At 41.7% G+C, this 20,304-nt stretch overlaps 2 protein-coding genes across 6 annotated transcripts in view; one reads left to right on the plus strand and one right to left on the minus strand.

Annotated features, from left to right (window-relative positions):
- Nucleotides 1–7,580, plus strand: part of PEX5L (peroxisomal biogenesis factor 5 like) — a 45,104-nt gene extending 37,524 nt beyond the window's left edge. For 3 of the 5 annotated variants that reach the window (XM_074152948.1, XM_074152946.1, XM_074152947.1), the window contains 7 exons: nucleotides 2,413–2,529; nucleotides 3,082–3,225; nucleotides 3,907–3,977; nucleotides 4,668–4,865; nucleotides 5,945–6,110; nucleotides 6,483–6,640; nucleotides 7,341–7,580. In XM_074152948.1, coding sequence (XP_074009049.1) covers nucleotides 2,413–2,529; nucleotides 3,082–3,225; nucleotides 3,907–3,977; nucleotides 4,668–4,865; nucleotides 5,945–6,110; nucleotides 6,483–6,640; nucleotides 7,341–7,545 — 1,059 coding nt within the window. In that variant the 3' untranslated portion in view covers nucleotides 7,546–7,580. The remainder of the gene's footprint in view (nucleotides 1–2,412; nucleotides 2,530–3,081; nucleotides 3,226–3,906; nucleotides 3,978–4,667; nucleotides 4,866–5,944; nucleotides 6,111–6,482; nucleotides 6,641–7,340) is intronic. The other 2 variants (XM_074152951.1, XM_074152949.1) reach the window with 1 other exon arrangement.
- An 8,674-nt stretch (nucleotides 7,581–16,254) lies between these two features.
- USP13 (ubiquitin specific peptidase 13) overlaps nucleotides 16,255–20,304 on the minus strand; it is a 49,536-nt gene continuing 45,486 nt past the window's right edge. Inside the window, exon 21 of the mRNA XM_074153946.1 lies at nucleotides 16,255–20,283. Coding sequence (XP_074010047.1) covers nucleotides 20,190–20,283 — 94 coding nt within the window. The 3' untranslated portion in view covers nucleotides 16,255–20,189. The remainder of the gene's footprint in view (nucleotides 20,284–20,304) is intronic.

The following is a 20,304-nucleotide window of genomic DNA, read 5'->3' on the forward strand; positions in this document are numbered from 1 at the left end:
TGCTTGGGAAGCTGTAGCTGGGACTTCGGCCCATTTGGCCCAAATAAACTAATCTTTGCTTATACAAAATCCCAGTTGGGTCCTGGCCCGTGTCCCAGTAGCATATGATGAGTTGAGAGACTTTCTAGCAAAACAGCTCTTCTCCCCATCGCATTTTTCCTCCACCCTTGACTCATTATAGATAGACTTTAAACCTGGCTACTTGAACGCGGAGTAATCCGTTAGCTTTTTAAGTGGAGTATGCACACAGTGAACATATGTGTGAATTATAAATATGTAATTAAGCAGCAGAATTTGAACTTCAGACCTAAAACCACTTACATGCTTGCCTACAATCTACAGAAATGCGATATGTTTCCAAACCATTGGTTCATAAGGGATTTTTGTGGGACAAGCAAAAATTCTAGTATAAACATCATATATATATATATGTATCTATATATAATTATTTCTATAAGTTCATCTGTTTAAAAAGGAATTACTAATTACTTTGCAGTAGTTTTATTCAGTCTATTTCAGTATATTTATTCAGTTTATTTCAGTAAGAACACGGTTGAGTAATTTTTTTTCTTCAGTTCCAAGCAGGTTTGCACTGAACGCGAAACCGCTGATGGAGACACCTCTGGGACAGGGTAGTTTAAGGAATTCGAGTGCCTCTGGCCAGGGCTGATAAGAGTAAAAGAGGGAGCGATCTGGTCCATTATCCTGCCTTTTCAAACCCTAAACGGACATTTCAGCACAATCTCACACCTATTTAAAAGACTGTATTTCCTTCGAATTTGAAATGAAAGCAAATTTTGAAACCTGGGAAGTTGTTGTGTAACGGAGTTGTCAAGCTCTGTTCGTTTCTGTGACAAAGAGTGAAATCTCCTCTCCAGCAGTGAATGATTCCCATTCGTTTCCTAGTCCACAGAGGAACATGGCAGGCACCTTCATAGATCTCATAATTGCATAATTCAGACAATTCTGAGTCTCCTGGAAGAAAGCGCTGAGTATCAGGAGGCACGTGCTGATCAGAGCCACAGGGAAATGCCCGTTGGATTTCTAGAGAGGGGACGAACATTCCCATTTGCAAAGAACCTTAGGATTTACAGCAACCACGCCTGACGTTACCCAGAGCAAGTCCTCCTAATCCTCCCCACCTCGTCTCAAACCTTCTCGTTGCTGATGCCTTCTGGATTGGGTAGACTCTAGACAGTCTGGCCTTTCCTTTTCCCACGTACCTAAGGAGGGTTGGAGCGAGTCACGCAATCACGGACTAAGCAAACCACGCCTGGCCGTGGCAAAGCCATCAGTCTTGTAATGAAGATTCAGACAGAACTATCTGGTTTATAATACCTTCAATTTATTTTGATTAGCACCTCACTCGCAAATTGTTCTGTCTAAAGCTCGGGAGAATTATTTGTGCTCTCGTCTTTGAGGTAAACAAACTCTCTGTAGTGTCAGTTCACAGAGGTTCCGGCCATGACCTTGTAGGCACTGGAGAACTTCGCAAAGGCTCGTAGTGCCCAGCAGATAATTCTGCTGTGGAACTGCTTTTCAGGGCTTATAACTAATGTGTGGAGGCTGAAAAAATAGCACCTTAACTTGAATTCTCCTCTCTTTCTTTTTTTTTTTTTAAATCCTATTTCTATTTCTTGGCATCAGTTTCCAGTAGCCACAGTGGATCCCTCGTCCTAGTCGTTACGCATCCTAAATCTCAGGCTTTTTTCATCATTTCTGTTTCTCTTCTATATGCATTTTTTGCTCTTGTCTTTGAACTGAATGTTAATCTTGCTGTACAATTTTGTAATCTCTTGCAGATTCCTCTCGCCAGCACAGTATATGATCAATACCAAGATCTCTCCACTATGTCAAAAAGCCCCGTTTGTATTAATTCTCTTGTGCAGACACCCTCTGCCTAAGCCTTGCCATTACTCTCTTACGTAGCTGAAAATAATGCTGAAAATACCAAAGTGGGATGTTTGCTCTCTTTTAAACTGGTTTATCTATTATTCTTTAGCATGTATGCTTTGTTGATTTTTTTCTTTTTTCTTTTTTTTTAATTTTCTGGCCAGGGCCAAGCAGCATTCATTTCCTTCAAATTTTATGTAACGTTTTGCTGTCGGCATCACTAGGATGCAGCGTAAGCTGCTGCAAATCCTGCTTCAAACACAACATACGCTGCCTCTGAGATAAAGAGTTTTCTGTTGACGAAATGCATTCCAACACGAGAGATGACATTTAATTACATGTAATTCCAAATTTGTGCCGTAGTATTTCAGTCAGTGTGACTGTTAATAGAATTAATACTGGTCAGCAAAATCACCAGACTCAGACCACTCATAGAAAGAAATTTAAAACTTTCAGTTTTATTTTAAAGTTTTGTTGTTCATTTTTCTTCTCTTTTTTTCCCCCCTCTCTTTCTTCTAGTCAGACACAGAGTTTTGGGATAAAATGCAAGCAGAATGGGAAGAAATGGCTCGCAGAAACTGGATTTCAGAGAACCAGGAAGCACCAGGGCAAGTCACCATCTCAACCATTGAGAAGGTAACACAAAGATTTTTAATATGGTACCTCCTTCCTGTGAAACTCTGGGATCGAGGGAACCCAAGGTAACTCTTTGGGCACGGAAGCTAATTTTGCCTGAATAAACTCAGGTGCTTGAAGCACTGAAGGTTAGTTGAGGATTTCAGGCTTTGAACTGAGGAGACATCAGGTTACAAGCACCGCAGGGAGCCAACTGCTTGATGTGTGCTCTTTACCACCAAACTGGGTGTACTGGGCTCGTGCTGGGATGAGTTCTGCTGTTACTGCAGTCACTGTGAGGGGTTGCCGTTATCTTTGATGGAAGCAGCAGAGCCCAACATGAGTACCAGCAAGTAAAACTCTAGAGCTACAGTAAAAATGTAGAAGAAATGAGCAGAAACATCAATGTCCAGTAATGCTCACTTTTTACAAATTTCATGGGGAATCTCATCCTGTTTTCATGGAACAGTGGATGTTTACATCCAGTTGGAAAACACTGAGTCATTTGAATTTTAGAGAGTTGCATTCCTTGCTACGGTGCTTCATCAGGAGCCTGTTCTCTCTCTTCCCCAGGGTTATTATTTCCATATGGAGAATCCCTTCAAAGACTGGCCGGGTGCTTTTGAGGAAGGACTGAAAAAAATGAAAGAAGGGGACCTGCCAGTTACAATCTTGTACCTGGAGGCTGCTATTCTACAAGAACCCAATGATGCAGAGGTATTTTTACTCACGTGGCTTTTACTGGTAAAGGGAAAGGGGGATCCCTTTAGCATGCAACGATGGAATGGTTTCGGGGCCCAAACCTGGTGTTTTCAAACTATCTTTTAAACACTGCTACTGAAAAGATGAACATTTTTGATTTAACAAGAATGTTGACAAATTTTTAAAAGTGACATCAATTTCTACAATATTAATGTTTTCAATGGGTATATATTTAAAGCCTGTTTTCTGTGAAAGATGAAAAATATTTAGGGTGTAAGTATCTAGGTCTCTCTGAATCTCTTGCTACATTAAATTAAGCAGCAGTATTTTGAAAAGCAGAAAGAATCACTGCATCCCCCAGAATCCCTTAAACCTTTACAACTTAATAATTGTTCTTCATAATTCAGTTGTTCTTTTCTTAAGCAACACTTAAAATGTACAGTAGCTCAAATTTAAGAAATCAGCATGTGATCGTACACTGACAGAATACTTTTGAATTAATTGATTATAAATATTATCGGGCCCAAAGATGTTCAAAACTGCCCCGATTAGTGCACACTGCAGAACAATCCATAGTTAGTGCTGGAAAAATCTGCTATTTTTATTCACTTGGCTGCTTAAGAGTGGAATTAGTTGTAACTCTGCTTGCAGTTGGGCACATATAACAAAATAACACAATTGTGATTGTTTTTGCAGGCCTGGCAGTTCCTGGGTATAACACAGGCAGAGAATGAGAACGAGCAGGCAGCCATTGTCGCCCTCCAAAGGTAGATGAAGATAATTGCTAAATAAGGGGTCTGATGAGTATTAGGTAATGGAGGCCTAGCTATATTTAACATCATACTTACCTTGTAACACAAAGCGTTTATTTAACCAAGTAAAGCATTGACATAGATATAGAAATCTTCCCAGTGACTTCAAAGGGATGAGTAGTCTTTAATATTTCTGTTTTATTAACCAAGCGCAATGTTTAACCTAGTAATTTCAGTAGTTGCACAAAGGAGAAGTTACATGGCCTGATAAACGTGAATTAGGCATAATGCAAATAAAGTGCCTTTTTGATATTCTAGCCACTTGGCATATGTTCTGTAGCCTGTCCTTTAATGAAGAGGTTTTCTTAATTGGAACGAGCTCCCTTCAGCTGCTGAATACTAAACTGACACCATTTTTATGTTGATAGAGATGTGAAGCTCGCAGTATGACGTAAAATGTCAGTTCCAAAATATATGCATATCTTTATGTACATATGTGTGTGTGCAGAGCAACGTGCATGTATGTGTGTACATACATACACTTAATGCACTTACCACAGAAAAATAAGACAAAGTTCCTTCTTTAAAAGTATTATTGGGTAAACCTCACTTCCGTGAGTGATTTTTTTTACACAGATTATTTTGGAAGAATTCAAGAATTGTGTTTGGCTAAAAAAATACCTCGACCTATTTTTTTCTGCCTAGGTGCTTGGAACTGCAGCCAAACAACCTGAAGGCTCTGATGGCCCTGGCTGTGAGTTACACCAACACTGGCCACCAGCAAGAAGCCTATCAAGCTCTAAGGAACTGGATAAAGCAAAATCCAAAGTACAAGTATATAGCCAAAAGCAAAAAAGGGTCCCCGGCACTTACCAGGAGAATGTCTAAGACATCAGATGAAAGGTAAATGCAGCGTAAATCCTGATGGTGGAAATTTTAATGACGTCACTAGAAATGATGGTGCGTTCTGTGCTCCCTTACTCTGTACAACTCCAGCCTGTTCCTTGTGGTAGAAGACTCAACGTCTCCACTGGCAGGAGTGGGAAGCCAACACAGGACATCTGGTTTAGTGACTGACAGCTGTATCTTATGCCAGCCCTGGAAGTTAAAAAATAATTATAAATAAAACAGCTAAAAAGAGATGCTTCCCCTCAACTCCCATCACTTTCCTCTGACCCTGTCTGCTGCCTCTGTATTCCCACATCCTCATTTTTCATCCCTACCGGACCTGTATCCTGCTCTACACGTGTATGTCCTTCCTACTGTCCATCATATTTTCTATATCCCGACCAAGCCACTGGAATCCAGGAATGACAGGCATTTGCAGTGAGATGTGGCTTCAGTTCACTGAAAATATTGGGAGGCAGCATCTGCTTGTTTAAAAGCCGTTCTGGTTCTAAACAAAGAGAGAGTGTAGTCATTTTATTGGACTGTAACGGCAGCTGGCAGCCCTTCGAAATAACAAAAGAATTCAGGAGTTGGCAGCCCTCCGTCATGATTTCATGAGGTTGATAAATAAGTGTCTTCAAATTACAAGATGCATGATCAAGTCATTAAAGGCATAAACATGATTTCTAGAACTCAAACATTAGGGCTATCTCACTGCTTGTCATTTTGAAGACGGGCCTTATGTTTTACCCCTATGACTAAACAAGCCCCGGGTTGACAGGATAATTTAGTATAAGCAAAAATAAAATATGCAAGTCCTGCTTAATTGCTAAGTGTGTTATTCTACTTTGGCTTCATCTGGTGTTGTCAGTGCAAAGGTTTTATGAATCCCACAGGGGGTCAGAAGTCTTAAATTTTGGCATCTTTCTTCAGGGGTCTGGGCTAGTCAATAAAGTTGAAGAAGCTTATTCTGGATTTTGGGAGTATATTGCTTCTGATAAACCCACTGCAAGGATTTCGATTTGCAATCAATATTGTAATCTTTGTAAAGAACTGTAAGATGGAACCTTCAGTTCTTTTTCCCCCTTCTTTAGCTCGTTACTTGAAGAAGTAAAGGATTTGTACCTGGAGGCTGCTCACCAGAATGGTGATATGATAGACCCTGACTTGCAGACGGGACTTGGAGTTCTTTTCCACCTGAACGGAGAATTTAACAGAGCAATAGATGCATTTAGTGCTGCTTTAACTGTTCGACCAGAGGTACATCTTACGCTTTCACATTTTTAAGAATTTAGCTTTACAGGCCGTTTTCTTTCTCCCCTCTCAATCAGGCTAATATTAATGAGATGTCACTTCAGCCATTAAAATTTTAATACCTGAAATAGAAATGTTAATTACAAGACAGTCCCATTTAGGAGCAGATTTAAACATGTCCAATTCCTAGCTGTGTGCTGATTAATTGTACTAGTTATATAAAGTTACCTCTAATCAGGAGTCAGAACCTCACAGGCCATGTCAGTTAAGAGAAGACACAATACTGTTATTTTCTGCAGTCCTCCTTACTTCGCAAGCAAAAATGAGCTATTGTGTCCCTTTTTGACACCTACAGTAGAAAACTCATTTTCTCACCAGGACTATACACTATGGAACCGTCTGGGAGCAACCTTGGCAAACGGGGATCGGAGCGAGGAGGCTGTGGAGGCGTACACGCGTGCTTTAGAGATCCAGCCTGGCTTCATCCGGTCCAGATACAACTTAGGGATAAGCTGCATCAACCTAGGGGCATACAGGTGAGTTACAAAAAAGTTAGGGATCATAACTACCAAGTGAAAATTCATTTACTAGCTGGAGCTATCTAAGAATAAAAAAATACCAGAATAGAGCTATATAATCTCCGCTATTGTAAAATTTGTAATTATTTTTTACAAAGTGCTTACAAAGCAATGATACTTTTCTTATAGCCACAAATTTTATCTAACAGAACTATTGAATTTCTATTAAAAGAAAATAAATCCCTCATTCAGCAAGCTGCTTAAGCATTTTTTTTAGCTCTAAGTGCAAGTACTTTTATTATAATCAGTGGGATTGTTCTCGCACTTAAACTTAGTCCTGTGCTTAGAAGCTTTTGTTAAAGAAAATAGAGCCTGTCTTTAGAAGAGAAGCTTCTGTTAAACTGCTTCAAGTAAGTTAATGCCGTCAAAAACAGTTTCGGTACATCCTTCGGGAATCAAGGGTGATGTTCCAGGGTCCCAGCTGTGAGCTTAAGACGGTTAAGATGAAGGGGAACCTACACAGATGTATGAATAGACTGAGTTCTGCGTTACTACAAGCCACGTCCACTTGTTTAAAGAGAATCGAGCAAGAGTAACACAAAGAGACCGATGAACTGCTTTCTAAATAATATACTTGTCTAGCATAGAACTTGAGAAAGTTTTACTCGAGTTGTTTAGCAAATTATAGTGCTTGTTTCTTTTTCCTTCTTCCCTACAGAGAGGCCGTCAGCAATTTTCTCACTGCTCTCAGTTTGCAACGGAAGAGCAGGAATCAACAACAGGTTCCCCATCCTGCTCTCTCGGGCAATATTTGGGCAGCCCTTCGAATTGCTCTGTCTATGATGGACCAGCCAGAACTATTCCAAGCTGCCAACGTAGGTGATCTAGACATTCTGTTAAGAGCTTTTAATCTAGAGCCGTAATAAAAAGTATCCACAGATTGATTAAACTGTACTGGGAAACAGAGAACTCTTTTATTACTCATTCAAAGTGACCACCTTTTCCAAAAGATCATGGCTGTAGATCAGTAGGGGGATTCTCTCGGACGTTATTCCAGAAGGAAAAGTTCAAAAGCACAAGATATTGTATATAAAGTCAAACTCCAAGGATTGAAATGAGCTGCGGCTAATCTGACAAAGCCCTGAACTAGACAAAATAGCTGTTTCTGAAGAATCTTCATCCCATGCAAGCTATATCTCTCTATATACACAGCTATACAAAGAAAACTATATTAAGAACAAACCTAGATAATCATAATTGCACATTTAGAATGGCAAGCGATGCATCCAAGGAACCTGCTTCGCAGCTCATCGCACTACACTGACATCCCTTTGCCCTACAACGGGGATTCCCCATCCTTTGGTTTCTTTGTTGAAAAGTCTTCTCAAGGTCCATTTTTAACAAAGCTCTGAAAATAGCTGCATGTAAAACACACAGATGCATTTTGGTTTGAATATATTTATTAGTTGGCAGTCCGGAAAATTTTTTGCTTCCAAAAGGTACCTCGAATTAATTGGGCCCGATTCTGCAGGCGCACGGAATTGCAAACCATGTGCAACGTTAAGAGGAACGCTGTACACGGAGGTCTTTGGGATTAGGCCACATCCATACGGGAAGGCCAGGCGTTGCCAGCAGAAGCGGTGATTTGCACTAGAATTGTTGCTGTTTAAACCAACTATCCTTGATCTCGGACAGAGCACGTCTGCTTCAAAGGAGCTCGCAGCAGCATCTGCATCGATCTATGTACTTATGCACTTTAACCTTTGTTTGTGTAAACCAGTGCTATGCTTTTATTTTGGTTACTAAGGAAGGAACGTACAGGTTAGGCCTTGTTGGCATAGAGGACCAAATATCATTTCCTGAAACGTGACGAGAAGCGTTTCGATATTCTAATGTATAAAAAATGCAAATAGAGTATAAACTGCAATATCTATTAGAGAGACGATTCTATTATGCATCCGTCAGGTACTACACACACACACACGCATGTGCATGCACATACATGTTGTATGTGAATTATGTCATTTCAGAACATAACAAGCCACAGATCTTTATTGCGAATAAAGAAAAGTTTTCATAGGAGCTAACACCCTCAGACCATGCTCAAGGGAAAATATTCCCCAAAAACCATGGTCTATGTAATGCTTGTAGGATTGAGACTAAGTTTGATCCTGCCGTTACGGGAGGCAGCAGCAAAAGCCTCAGTGACCTCCATGGTATCAGACTAAATCCTTAGATAACATCACTATTTGTAGCTGCTTAAAAATGTGTGTGTGTATATATATATGTATATATACACACAGCATCTTAATTTTCCCTGATTGGATGACTGGAGAACAGCACTGGGGGCAGGACACTGCCACACGGTGAAGGGATTGATTCAGCCACAGGCAAACACATTTAGCTCAAGGTGAATGTGTCAATCAAAGACAGGAATAGAAATTTTTAAGGAGGTAATTTTCAGTTGCTGGTATTTTTAATATTTCTCCTAAATAGTGAAAGATAAAAAATGTGATTAGATGGCTACTGTGTTGATCTGTGGTCAGGAATTCAATCTGCAGGGCAGCTATTTGAATGTGTTAAAGTGGGACAAATATCACATTTCCTATAAACAGCATTAAAAGAAAAATCCAGCTCAAGCAGCTGGATAAAAAAAAACCCCATCCAACTGCGGAGCTCACAGAGAGAGCAGCTCTGTGGGAACTGGACAGTTTCACCAGTACAAACCTGCAGCTTCTTGCAGCCGTCTGTTATCTTGAGCAACCACTTAAAGGAAAATTCCATCTAAGGCAGTGCAATCGCTGCATCTAATCACCAACTGTAGTCTGGTGATTTATAAAAATAATAAATTCTCATAAAAAAAAAAAAAAAAAAAAAATCAAAGGCTTACCCCTCACTCTCTCCCACAGAATAGAGGAGCTGAAACAGCTATAGGGATTTTTCTAATAGTGCTTTATTAATTCATCCTTTACACGTATATTCCTGTATATTCCTGTTTATAACTGATTCCCGCAACCTTCTCTAAGGCTTGGTTATCAAGGACTGGCTGGGAATGTCACTTTGGCTCAGTGGGCTGCTGCGCGCGTATCTGCTGACAACAGTTTGCTCTTTTGCTTTGACAGCGATGTGTGATGACAGCTCTTTATTGATAAGGCAGAGCAGAAGGTGCGGCGCAATTGAATCTGGGAAGCGATAAGAGAGGCTGTAAAGCAAAGGCATATGTGCTTAGGTTGTGCTTGATGCCCTGCCATCAGGCAAGTTCTTCCAGAATATCCTCTGTGCTGTTGGGCAGGATAATCAGCGCTTATCCAGAGGAATTAGCTGTTCAGGAGCTTTATTTTTATACCTTTCAACTAAAAAACCCCAACCCTTAACTGCTTGACTTCTCAGAGCCAGAATGACAAGGGGAATTTGATATTGATGGCAGTTGACTAAACCTCTTCTTCTCTAGTGTGTGGATGAGAAACACAGCAATTCCATTAGGGAAACCTAACGCAACTCCTATTCTTCCCCAAAAGAACAGACAAATCAGGTAGATTTTGATTTATCCTGGGATGCGCTGCTCAAAACAGCATTCATCTGCCGACACACGTCCACACCCGCGTGACTGGCACACGGAAAGTCATCTGTGGAAACCCAGGACTGAGTCACCAGGGCTGAGCCCTGCCTGCCACGGGGATGCTCAAGACTAGGTCCATCCCGAGAGCTGCAGTTCTGCCCTCCAAAGCCTGTCCAAAGAGACTGTGCACGCTCTTGGAGACCATCCCCACCGTTCTCTCCTGGTGTAGATACCCTGTGGCCAGTTAACCACGTCCCACTGACCGAGACACAGCGGGAGGGAAAGACTAAAGCAGACAGACTTATATCCTCTCGTACCAGACACCAGTTCTGGCCTGGTGTGTGTGGGAGAGCAGCCAGTGACTGAGCTCACCTCCCTCTAACAGGACTCTTGGGACTTCTGGGGACTTCTTCAATATCCTGGGCTTTACCGTCCTCCTTTAGCCCCCGCTGCCCAGCACTGTCAGCGCAGAAGATGGGATTAGATGCAGCTTTGATCTGACTTCATGGCGTTTCTTAAATATTCAGAGGCAAGTATGTGTATTTGCCTGAAACAGCAAGAGGAAACGTGAGGAGGCTACAACAAATTAACACCCTGAAGAGAAAATTCATCTACTGGTACTTCCAACCAGGCATGAGGTAGGATAAATAAGGCTGAACAGCAGCAGATTGAGCCTGAGAGCAACAGACAGGAGATCTGGGACGTGTTCTCCATGCTCCCCCTGAGCTCGATCAAGTCAGACCCTCCTACCATCCCTGACCTGCCCAGGTGTGCACGCAAGGAAGAAGGGCACAAACAGCCACTGCACGTGGTGGCACCGCAGGAGAGCAGGGTAGTGTCATGCTCTTATGGACTGTGTGGGTGAGGTCCCCGCTGGCGTAAACGGGAAGGTAACACACAAACAGAAGGTTGCTCAGGTCTAAGGAAAGAGGTGATTTTACACAGAGACGAGTAATTTCAGCAGGGAAGTGTTGGAGACATTTCAGGATGACAACTGCAGAGCATCTACGGGGTGATGCCAAATTAGAGTGCTGCAATGATTTGTCATCATCTCCCATCCCTGTTTCCCCTTCTTCTTACTCCCCTCTTTCTCCAGAGGTGATTTATCACTGCCAGGTAATTAATTCCAAGTTTTTGAGTCTTTCTTCTATTTTATATTTCATGCAATTAAAAAAAAAAAATGCTTTCCTAACCCCAGCTTGTGCCTGTCCCTCCTCTGCAAAGCTTTACGAGTATGTCTGACCTCTAAGTCTGATCCACCAAGCTGCCGAGCCCGGAGAGCCCGTATCCTTCTCGGGAGCGCTCAGCTCTCTGTGCGATCAGCTCGTGTGCGCGGGTTCAGGTGCCGGACAAGGGCTGGCCTCCGACACCACGGCACACGCCGAACAGGCGCTGAAATCAAAGTGACTGTTTACAGAGTGAGGCTTTGTGACAAAAGCTCATCTCTTAGAACGGTAATGACTCTGGAAACCTCGTTGCGATGGACTGGTTTATGTCAGTTTGAGGAACCGGTTTGACCTTTAGGTAAACACATACACGTGTCGGTACGTGATGGTATTTTCATATGACCTGATAAATCACAGCACTTGTAAAAATATCGAGAGGGAGGTTCAAAGGACAGAAAACCTCACACGACGATATTGCATGCAACCACATTAACCAATAACCACGCTGAAGTATTAACACAAAGCATGCAGTAATGCTACTCGAGTATATGTTTACAGAATGCATGCGGAAGGCCCACACATAGGGTATTTTTAAACTATCGGTCGGTATCTTCTACGGGATATTTTTCAAGTACTTTGCATCTGCCAAACTCAAAACCGAGTTGTTCATGTTATTTGGAACAGGTTAAATCAAACGCAGAGCCCCTTTTTAAATTCCACCCTTAGAAATCATATTGCGTTGTGGATCTCATGTTTGCTTCAAGTGTTTAATTAATGACAGACACCTGTAGTAGCAGCTTTTGCAGATATGTTTTAGAATCCTCTTAAGAATTAAAAAGCTGAATGTGCACAGCTTTCACAGTGAAGCTGGATGTTTGGATTTTCACATTTTCTTCTCTAGTCCAAACCAGAGAAAAAGATCCCCAGAACCAGTGAAAGAAGGATAGCTTCAGTCTACGCTTACTTACAATGGCCCAGGCTTTTCAAACACCCCACCGGCTCTGAAGGCAGCTCGGTGTCCAACTGCCCTCTTCGAAATACGTCGATGTAAAACTTCACAGGATCCGAGCCTCTGCTGCATCCCCGATGCCAGCTGCAGACACTTAACTCAGCTGAAAAGCTCAGAACATCAAGTTAAGTACGAAGAGCTGATGAGCCAATTTAGAAAACCTGAGCCTGTCAGTCAGATGACAAGGAGGACCCTGACAACACCAAGAGGTTGGCCAGGTGACCCTAGGGACATCCACAGAGCACAGGCCTCCAGAACACAACAGCCACCGCGACAGAAATAATAACCGATAACATCCCTTGCAGCCACAGAGGCCTAAACCATCGGCTGCTGGAGCCAGTGAGAACTGGAGTGAAACATAAATTGGTTTTAGATCTCTTTTGCCCAAACAGGTGTCTGCAAAATGAGACATATTAGTTCCTTGGCATGAACAACCCGCACAATTGAAAAACTGAGATTTCTGGTCGCCAGTGTCATCAGCTTAGCAGCCTGTACAGTGAGTTCATGTACTAAATGTTTATAAAATACCGAGTATTCACAGATAAAAGTGATAGACAAAATGCACTGCATGTTGTGAAACACATGGTGGGTACGCAATACGGCCGTATCTACTACTCACACCTCACCCAGGCTAGAAATCAGATTCCTTCATTATAGTCCTACTGGCTTTGGACCGGTGAAATAGATCAACGGAAAGGAGTGCCTGTGTGTGAAGAGATCACCAACACTCTGAACAAACCCAGGCAAAATGAAAAAACGAGCATGTCACACAATCCCCGGGAAGTTTCAGAGCCTCAGCCACAAAGGAATGGATATTAGGCGTGGGGAAGAGGCAGAAGGAATCCAAAGTTCCCTCAAAAGAGCTGTAACTTTACAAACACCCGCACACGCGACAGCCCATCGAGCGAGATTGCATGGTCAAGACTTAATGTGCTTTGATCTTTTTTCCCCTTCCACGTTTACAGAATGCCATCGACATTGGCCAAACCTTTAATTTAAATAGCCTTTTTAATATCCATAATCTATTGTAAATTCAGAAAAATCAAAACATTTATAAATATATTTTATATATCAGAGTATAACGTATCTAGGACAAAATAAAAGGATATAGTTTTGAGAGGCATTCCGTGCGGCTGCTTCTATATGCTGTAAACTGTTTGAAAACCTTTGCAATCCTGCATCAGTTTTTTTGGCTTTATTTTTAAGCCAACGTAGAAGAAAGAGGAGATTAAAGGGTTGGCAGATACTTTCGCCTGGGCCAGCCGAAGAGCCCCTGCAGCTGCCCAGACCTGCGTGGCTCACTTAACTCCTCGTGTTGGGGTTAAGTGGGGTGCGAGGCTGGGCAGGGGGGCGGGCGGTGGGTGCGGAGGGGGGAGCTCATCCCTACCTGAATGTTTACATTGACCCAGAGCGAGAGCCCGAGCCCGTGCGTACGGACGGAGTAAAAGATTAGTTTCTTACTACAGGTAACTCTGCCTCTCTACAATTAGTGCATTATCAGCTGTGTATGGTATTAAACACAGACCTGTAGTCTTACTGATGCTTTAATTTGATGTTTCCTTGCACTGCTCTTTAAAATAATCTATTTCCTCAAAAATGAAGGATGTGCATATTGGATGTGTTCAATTTATTAAGATCATAGATGACTATTTGCAGAGCACCACATTTAATGTAGTATTTTTGTACTGTAATGGAAGCATGCCTTCCTTGGGTTCTTTTCCACATATTAAAATGTATTTATTTACCTGTATTTATAACTGTGCAATTTTTAAATATGTTTTAAAAATAAACTTTGTCTGTGGCTTCAAATATTTCAAAATATCTTTCGATTTGAAATTGGTCTTGACTATAATTACTTGAACTGAAAGGAGGGACCTGCTTCTCCAAGTGAAATAAAGGATTTTTTTAATGAGGTCTTCTATCCTATTGTTTACGATGTGAACATGCTCCTCTGCTTAAAAATGAAGCCCAGAAGAGGCATTTTCCGTTACCAAACATTTTTCATAAATTCATCGTACCTGTGAGGTAGAGTTATTTTTGCAATTTATTTTTATTTCAACATGTTGATCAATTATACTTACAACTGGAATTTATACTAGCTGAGGTCTGGCCCAAAGCATGTGGTGCATGCACTCCGTATGAAGAAAAAGGGGAAAAAGTAGATCTGAATTTTTCCTGGAGATCATGCAACTGCACATCTCAAAATTACAACAGAAGTAATAACATTGGAACGCAATCTTTCTGAAAAAAACAAAAGCCAGCTTTCAGCGAATGAAATTGTTATTCAAGCAACTTCCCATAAACCGTGGTGGGAGTTGGCTAATGGTCTTTTCAGCTTTGGCTTTCATGGGATGAGGTGAAAGAGCTGACGGGGTCAAAATGACATCATCTTTGTACTTTGGCTATGGGACACCGACATAAGCACAGGCAGGAGAGGGACATGGCCTGCTGTGGACAGAAAAGCCAGAAAAGGGAACAGCCACTCAAAATACTAACCCTTAGGATGCAAGCAATGTGTGCTCTTCACACTGGTGTGTTTTGCCAGGAGATGTTAAAGTTGATTTAGTTCTTGCTGCTCAAACGTACCAATAAAGACGCAGCAGGAATGCCCCTTAGTTATGGGTTCTGTAGGAACACGGTCGAGGAACCCAGCACTGCATCCTGAAGCCAAACTGAGTGGTGGGGAGAAAAGCGTCACTGCCAAATCCTGTGTACAGAACTGCTCAAAAAATCCCCGGGAAGGAAACTGGAAAAGAAGTCTGAGAATATAATCACCTGCTCCACACCAGCTGCCAGCCACACGCAGTCTGACTTCAGTATTTTTATGGCCTTCATCTTTCACCGCAGCTGCCAGCACCTCCCTTATTCCTGCCATCCCTGTGGCACACCTGAGGGACAGAGAGGTGTCACTTCCCGTTTTAGTGAGGGGGAGCAGAGACCAGGGGTGGTGTTAACTCGTCCTTTATCTAACACTGCTTCCCACAAGCCGGCTGAAAAAGATCGCAGGAAAATCCTGTACAGGAAATTCTTGCATGAATTGTGTGATTCTTCAGCTTGCACAAGGAGCCACGTTCTCCCACCTCTTCCAGTTGCTGCAGGTGGTGTGAACACAGCGTGGCGTGACTTGTCACTGTCACAGAGGACATCTGTGATAGAAAAGAAACCAAAACAGATCATTAAATTTGGAGTTCAGGAGCTGAACCATCTTTACCTTTCCTATCATGCAACACTTCATGTCAGGAAACTCCGCTTGCAGCCCTGTGGGCTTATCTCTTACCTCTCCTCTAGTTCCCAGTCCCAGGATCCTATAAAAAGATGAGAGAGTTGCCATCCTTCAGTTTTATTTTTTGGCCTATTCTTGCATCTACCAAAGAGTTCCGGTGGTCACACTGCTCAGTAAAGCCCTTACACATGAGGAAAAAAAGACTTCACTGAACAGCAGGTCACATTTCTACATGAGTATGAGAAGTTACAGACCAAGATAAAACTATGATTTCTGAACAGCAGGAACTTGGGGGTGAAACGACAACTCTCTTCCACATGAATGTTGCAAACTCTTGTGTCCAAAGAACACCAACTGGCTTAAAAGTTAAAAACAAAAAAATTAATCTTAGTTTAAATCTTATTTTTTATTTTTGAAACATTTTATATCCACTCAGGGCTTGGGGATTTTTATTTTGGGTTTGGTTTGTTTTTTTTCCATCCACACAAGTGCCACAAGTCACAAGAAATCAAGACTCTCACAAACCTCTTTGTTCCCTATGCAGGATTTTTAAAGTAAAACACCAAATGTGACCAAAAAGATAAGAAAAGAGGGAGCATCAAAACACACTCAGTCAGTCTATTCCTCTGCAGTTCAGACAGGAAAGAAAGAAGCAAGAATCCACACAGTCGCAAGATGTGAGAATATTTCCTTTTAATTTAAAACAGTTGCAACAACGTCATTCACAACCTTTCTCATCTCAGACAAATACTCTCCAAAATGTTAACAGTGCTTCAAGCAAACGACTCTGAATGGTGCAAAGTGAACCAGTACAGACACTTCCAGGATACAGCAGTAAAATCACCCAAGAGACAATAAAAATCAGAAACTGCTCTCAGCCATTAAGGTAGGAAGGGCGACGGGAGAAGAATCAAAAGTTATGTCCAGTTATATATTTTACTAAAATAGTCTTTCAATGCATGAAAACAGCAGAGAAGATAAAACTGGCTGCTGCCAGGACGGAGAATAAAAGGAATGAATTGGAGATGCTTCTAAATGAATCGAAAGAGCTCTGGTTGCGTCTGTGTTGGGAAGGTGCCCCACGACCCCAGGGAGGCTGCCTGAGTCAGAGCAAAGGGACTGATTCTGGTTTCAGTTACACCAAAGCCAGTCAGAGGCGATGCCACTGAACCCAGCAGAATTACAAGCGACAGCAGTCCAGAACCATCTAGGCTTGTTTTTGAACCATAGCTTTGAATAAATTAAATTTTTCAGCCTAATTATATTTTAGCTAGGAAGATTAAATAGGAGTTTGTGTCTACGTGTGTTTTGGAGACTGGAGATTGTGACTCGGAATGAGGGGGGTACTGGATGCAGCACGCTGCTAGGAATGAGAGGGGAAAAGGAAAACAAGGAAAAGTTGTTGAGTCTTTCTTCCTTCCACTCTCCTAACCTCAATGTACCCTACGGAAAAGTAAAAATCAGGCCAAGACATTGGAGCATTATTTGCTCTTCTTCTGGCTTTCCATAATCCTCAGGTCCGATTGTCTCACATACCTCACAGTGATTTTTCTTGACACTTTTTTGTCGAGAAGCTCCCAGCACACCTAACCCCCCCCAGCTCTTACAGTACCCAGAGACACGGAGCTTCTGAGCAGGCAAAGCCCAATAAATTAGTCATTTTTCAGTACAGTCTGTTTGGTTGTGGCTTCTGCACGCTGAAATTTAAAAAAAAAAAAAAACACCAAATAAACCAAAAACCCCAAACTCCTCTCCCCCACTGAAGAGTTAGGAGTTTAGATCCTGCTTCTCCAGATTCAGAATGTTCTTCACACACACCCCATTGCAAAGTGAGCTGACTGAACTGGCCGTTGAAAAAGGGAAGGCACTACTTTGGGAGACAATAATTCCTCAAACAGCTGAAGAACTTTAACATATTTTCACGTCTTAAATTTTAGAAGATCCATAACCTTTTCCCCAAGCTGCTCCTTCCACTTCTGACCCTCTTGGTAGTTTGGGCAGGCCCAAAAATGATGAACTGAAAGGAATTTCAGAAGCCGAGGTGCTGCAGTTCCCCCGCCAGCACCAGTGACTGGCTCCCCCCTTCCAGTTCCCATTTCCAGTTTATCACCCGCCAGCTTTCCAAGTGTTCCTCCCACTAACTGAGACCAGTCAGTCCCACAGCCATTCCGGTTTTAGGATGTACCAGGCAAATGGTTTGCAAGAGTCCGAGCTTCATCCTTAATCCTACGAGACCAGCCGCATTTCCAGTTTAATACCAAACACGGGAACAACTCCACTGGCCTTTATTCACCTGAGGTTTCTAAATAAAAAGGTAGCGGCCACCAGAACCTTGTTAGTTTATAAATAGCCCTTTAAGTTCATGAGGCAAGAGAGAAGCTGTTGTGTTGAACTTCCTTGGAATATAACTGGGCATTCAAAAAACTTTAAAAAGAAAAAAATAAAAAAAAAAGAGAGAGGCATTTTGTCCTTTTTCTCCCTCCAGAATGAAAAGGCACAAACATAGATACACAGAAGTTTTGCCCTTTCTCTTTAAATAGAAGGTGTATCACTGCATAATTTGCTGATCCCATTTTCAAGTCTGGCATTTTCTGGTGAAATACATGAATACTCAAAGCCTGGAAGAAGGAAAAAAAAAAAAAAAACCCACTGGCAGTTTTTATTTTGCCCAGAGCCGGTGGCTCAGTAATTCCAAGGCAGCTGAATCTCACCGGAGCCACTCAGTGACGTGCCAGGACGCGGGTCTGGGTGTCAGTAAGAGCACTAAGTGCAGGAAGCTTTCCCAGCAATTAGGCACCATTTACAGTCGACAGAATTATTGCACTCGAATTTCTCTTATTATTTAAAAAAAAAAAAAAAAATACCAACAGTGTTTTTTTGGCTCTGCATAAGGCTGTATGACCAGAGGGAGAACTATTTTCCCCCAAAGGCTGGAAAAAATAAAATGCCCTACTCATAACCAGATTTTTAGTTTGGGTTCTCTTCTGTAGTGTGTGGCTGCCTGAATTTTGCTATTAAACTTGCAGGCACTGACTGCAGAGAAAATGGAATTACACCTCCCTGCCTCCCTTGCACTCTCTAAGGAGGATTCTTTTCTTCTTTTTTTGACTGTTTCAATATATTTTGAGGGCTCAGTAAGACTATATGAGGCAACTCTGGCACCAGTCTCTAAGCAGTGGCCAACACTGGGAGCCTTTGGGGGTGTTTTGGAATCATGAAAGGTTTCGCACTCCCCATTGCATTTTTTCTAAAATTAGTGTTTTCAAATAGAATTTGAAAGCCCACACACATATTCTTCTCTGTGACACAAACCAAAATAACACCCAAAAAAAAAGGAAGAGACGGGAAAGGCCAGCCCTTACCTATGCACCCCTTCATCCCTGCCAGAGATAAACCCCTCTTAGAAGGTTTCTGTTGAAGAGATCAGATTCTTGGTGTATTTGCAAGTTTTAAAAAAGCTGAAACATCATTTCAAGGGGGGGTTTTGTTTGTTGTTTGGGTTTTGTTGTTGTTGCTTTTTGGTTGGTTGGTTTGTTGTTTTTTTTAAGGGGAGGGAGGAGAGAGTGGCAAATCAATAAATCTGCAATTTTACTAAGCAATTACCCCCCTTCATGGATGGAACTAAGTATTTAATCAACCTTTGGCAGAAAGCAGAATCGCACTGCGAGTACTTTGTCAGGGAGTTGATTTCAGCTGGAATGTGAGTGGGTCTAGATGCAAATTTCCCTGAAATAAATATAATGGGACATTAACCCCTTCTTTACCTCCTTCATAAGAAAATAAAATTTAAATAATAGCCTTGCCTTTCCTGAGGGCATGCATTTAATTTTATAGTCTGTTTCTTTTAGCCATCTGTAATCCTGAATCTGTTGGGAAAACCTGCAAAACAAACATTCAAAAGAAGACGAAGAAAATTATGTCTGCAAAAATAAAATCTACTATTTTTCTTTGGCAGAAAACGTACAGGGCACTGACAGGAGATTGCTTCCATCTCCATTAGTTTCTTAGGTTTATGCATCAAAAAGACAAATCAAAATACTGAATTGCAAGAGATAGAACTTCAGTTGACTTCTCTTACTGCACTGAAAATCCCACAAATAAGACATTCTACTTTGGAGAACACTCACACCGTCCCTCCCTCCAACTTTGTATGCGATGTGATTTCTCTAAATGGTCTGAACTCTGGGTGAAAACACATTTCCCAAAGATGCAAATATTTCTTCCTGGTCTTCAGTGGATCCATGGACAGAACAGGCGGGAGCTGGGCTGAACTGGGCTATTTTTGTTCAACTCTGAAACTTCTGTTTTCCCCATATACTGCTGCAAACTCCACCAGTAATCTGCATGGTCTTAAGGTATCCTTTAGGGTATATAAATTTAAAACAACATACTATACATCACCTAATTGAAATTTTCCCTCTAACACTTAAGGCAGCATCAAATGACTGTTTTTAAATAAACTATAAATATCCCATGTTTTCCTTTGCTTTTTGGCAGTCCAAGAGTTAGGGGTCTTTTGTTGGTTTTAGATTTTCTTTTTTATTGTACGCTTTTTTTGGGCAGATTAAAAAGGCTTATGGCTTCTTAAGGCCAACTAATAGATTCGAGGCCTAACTTGGTATCCTGTGGTAAAAATAAATGTAGCCCAGGTCTTTGGGAGGTCGTTCTGAGGCACAGACTCTAAGGTCATTGTAGATCACCCATCTGAAATGAAAACAAGATAGA

Source organism: Numenius arquata, chromosome 9 (assembly GCF_964106895.1).
Source record: "Numenius arquata chromosome 9, bNumArq3.hap1.1, whole genome shotgun sequence".
NCBI lineage: Eukaryota > Metazoa > Chordata > Aves > Charadriiformes > Scolopacidae > Numenius > Numenius arquata.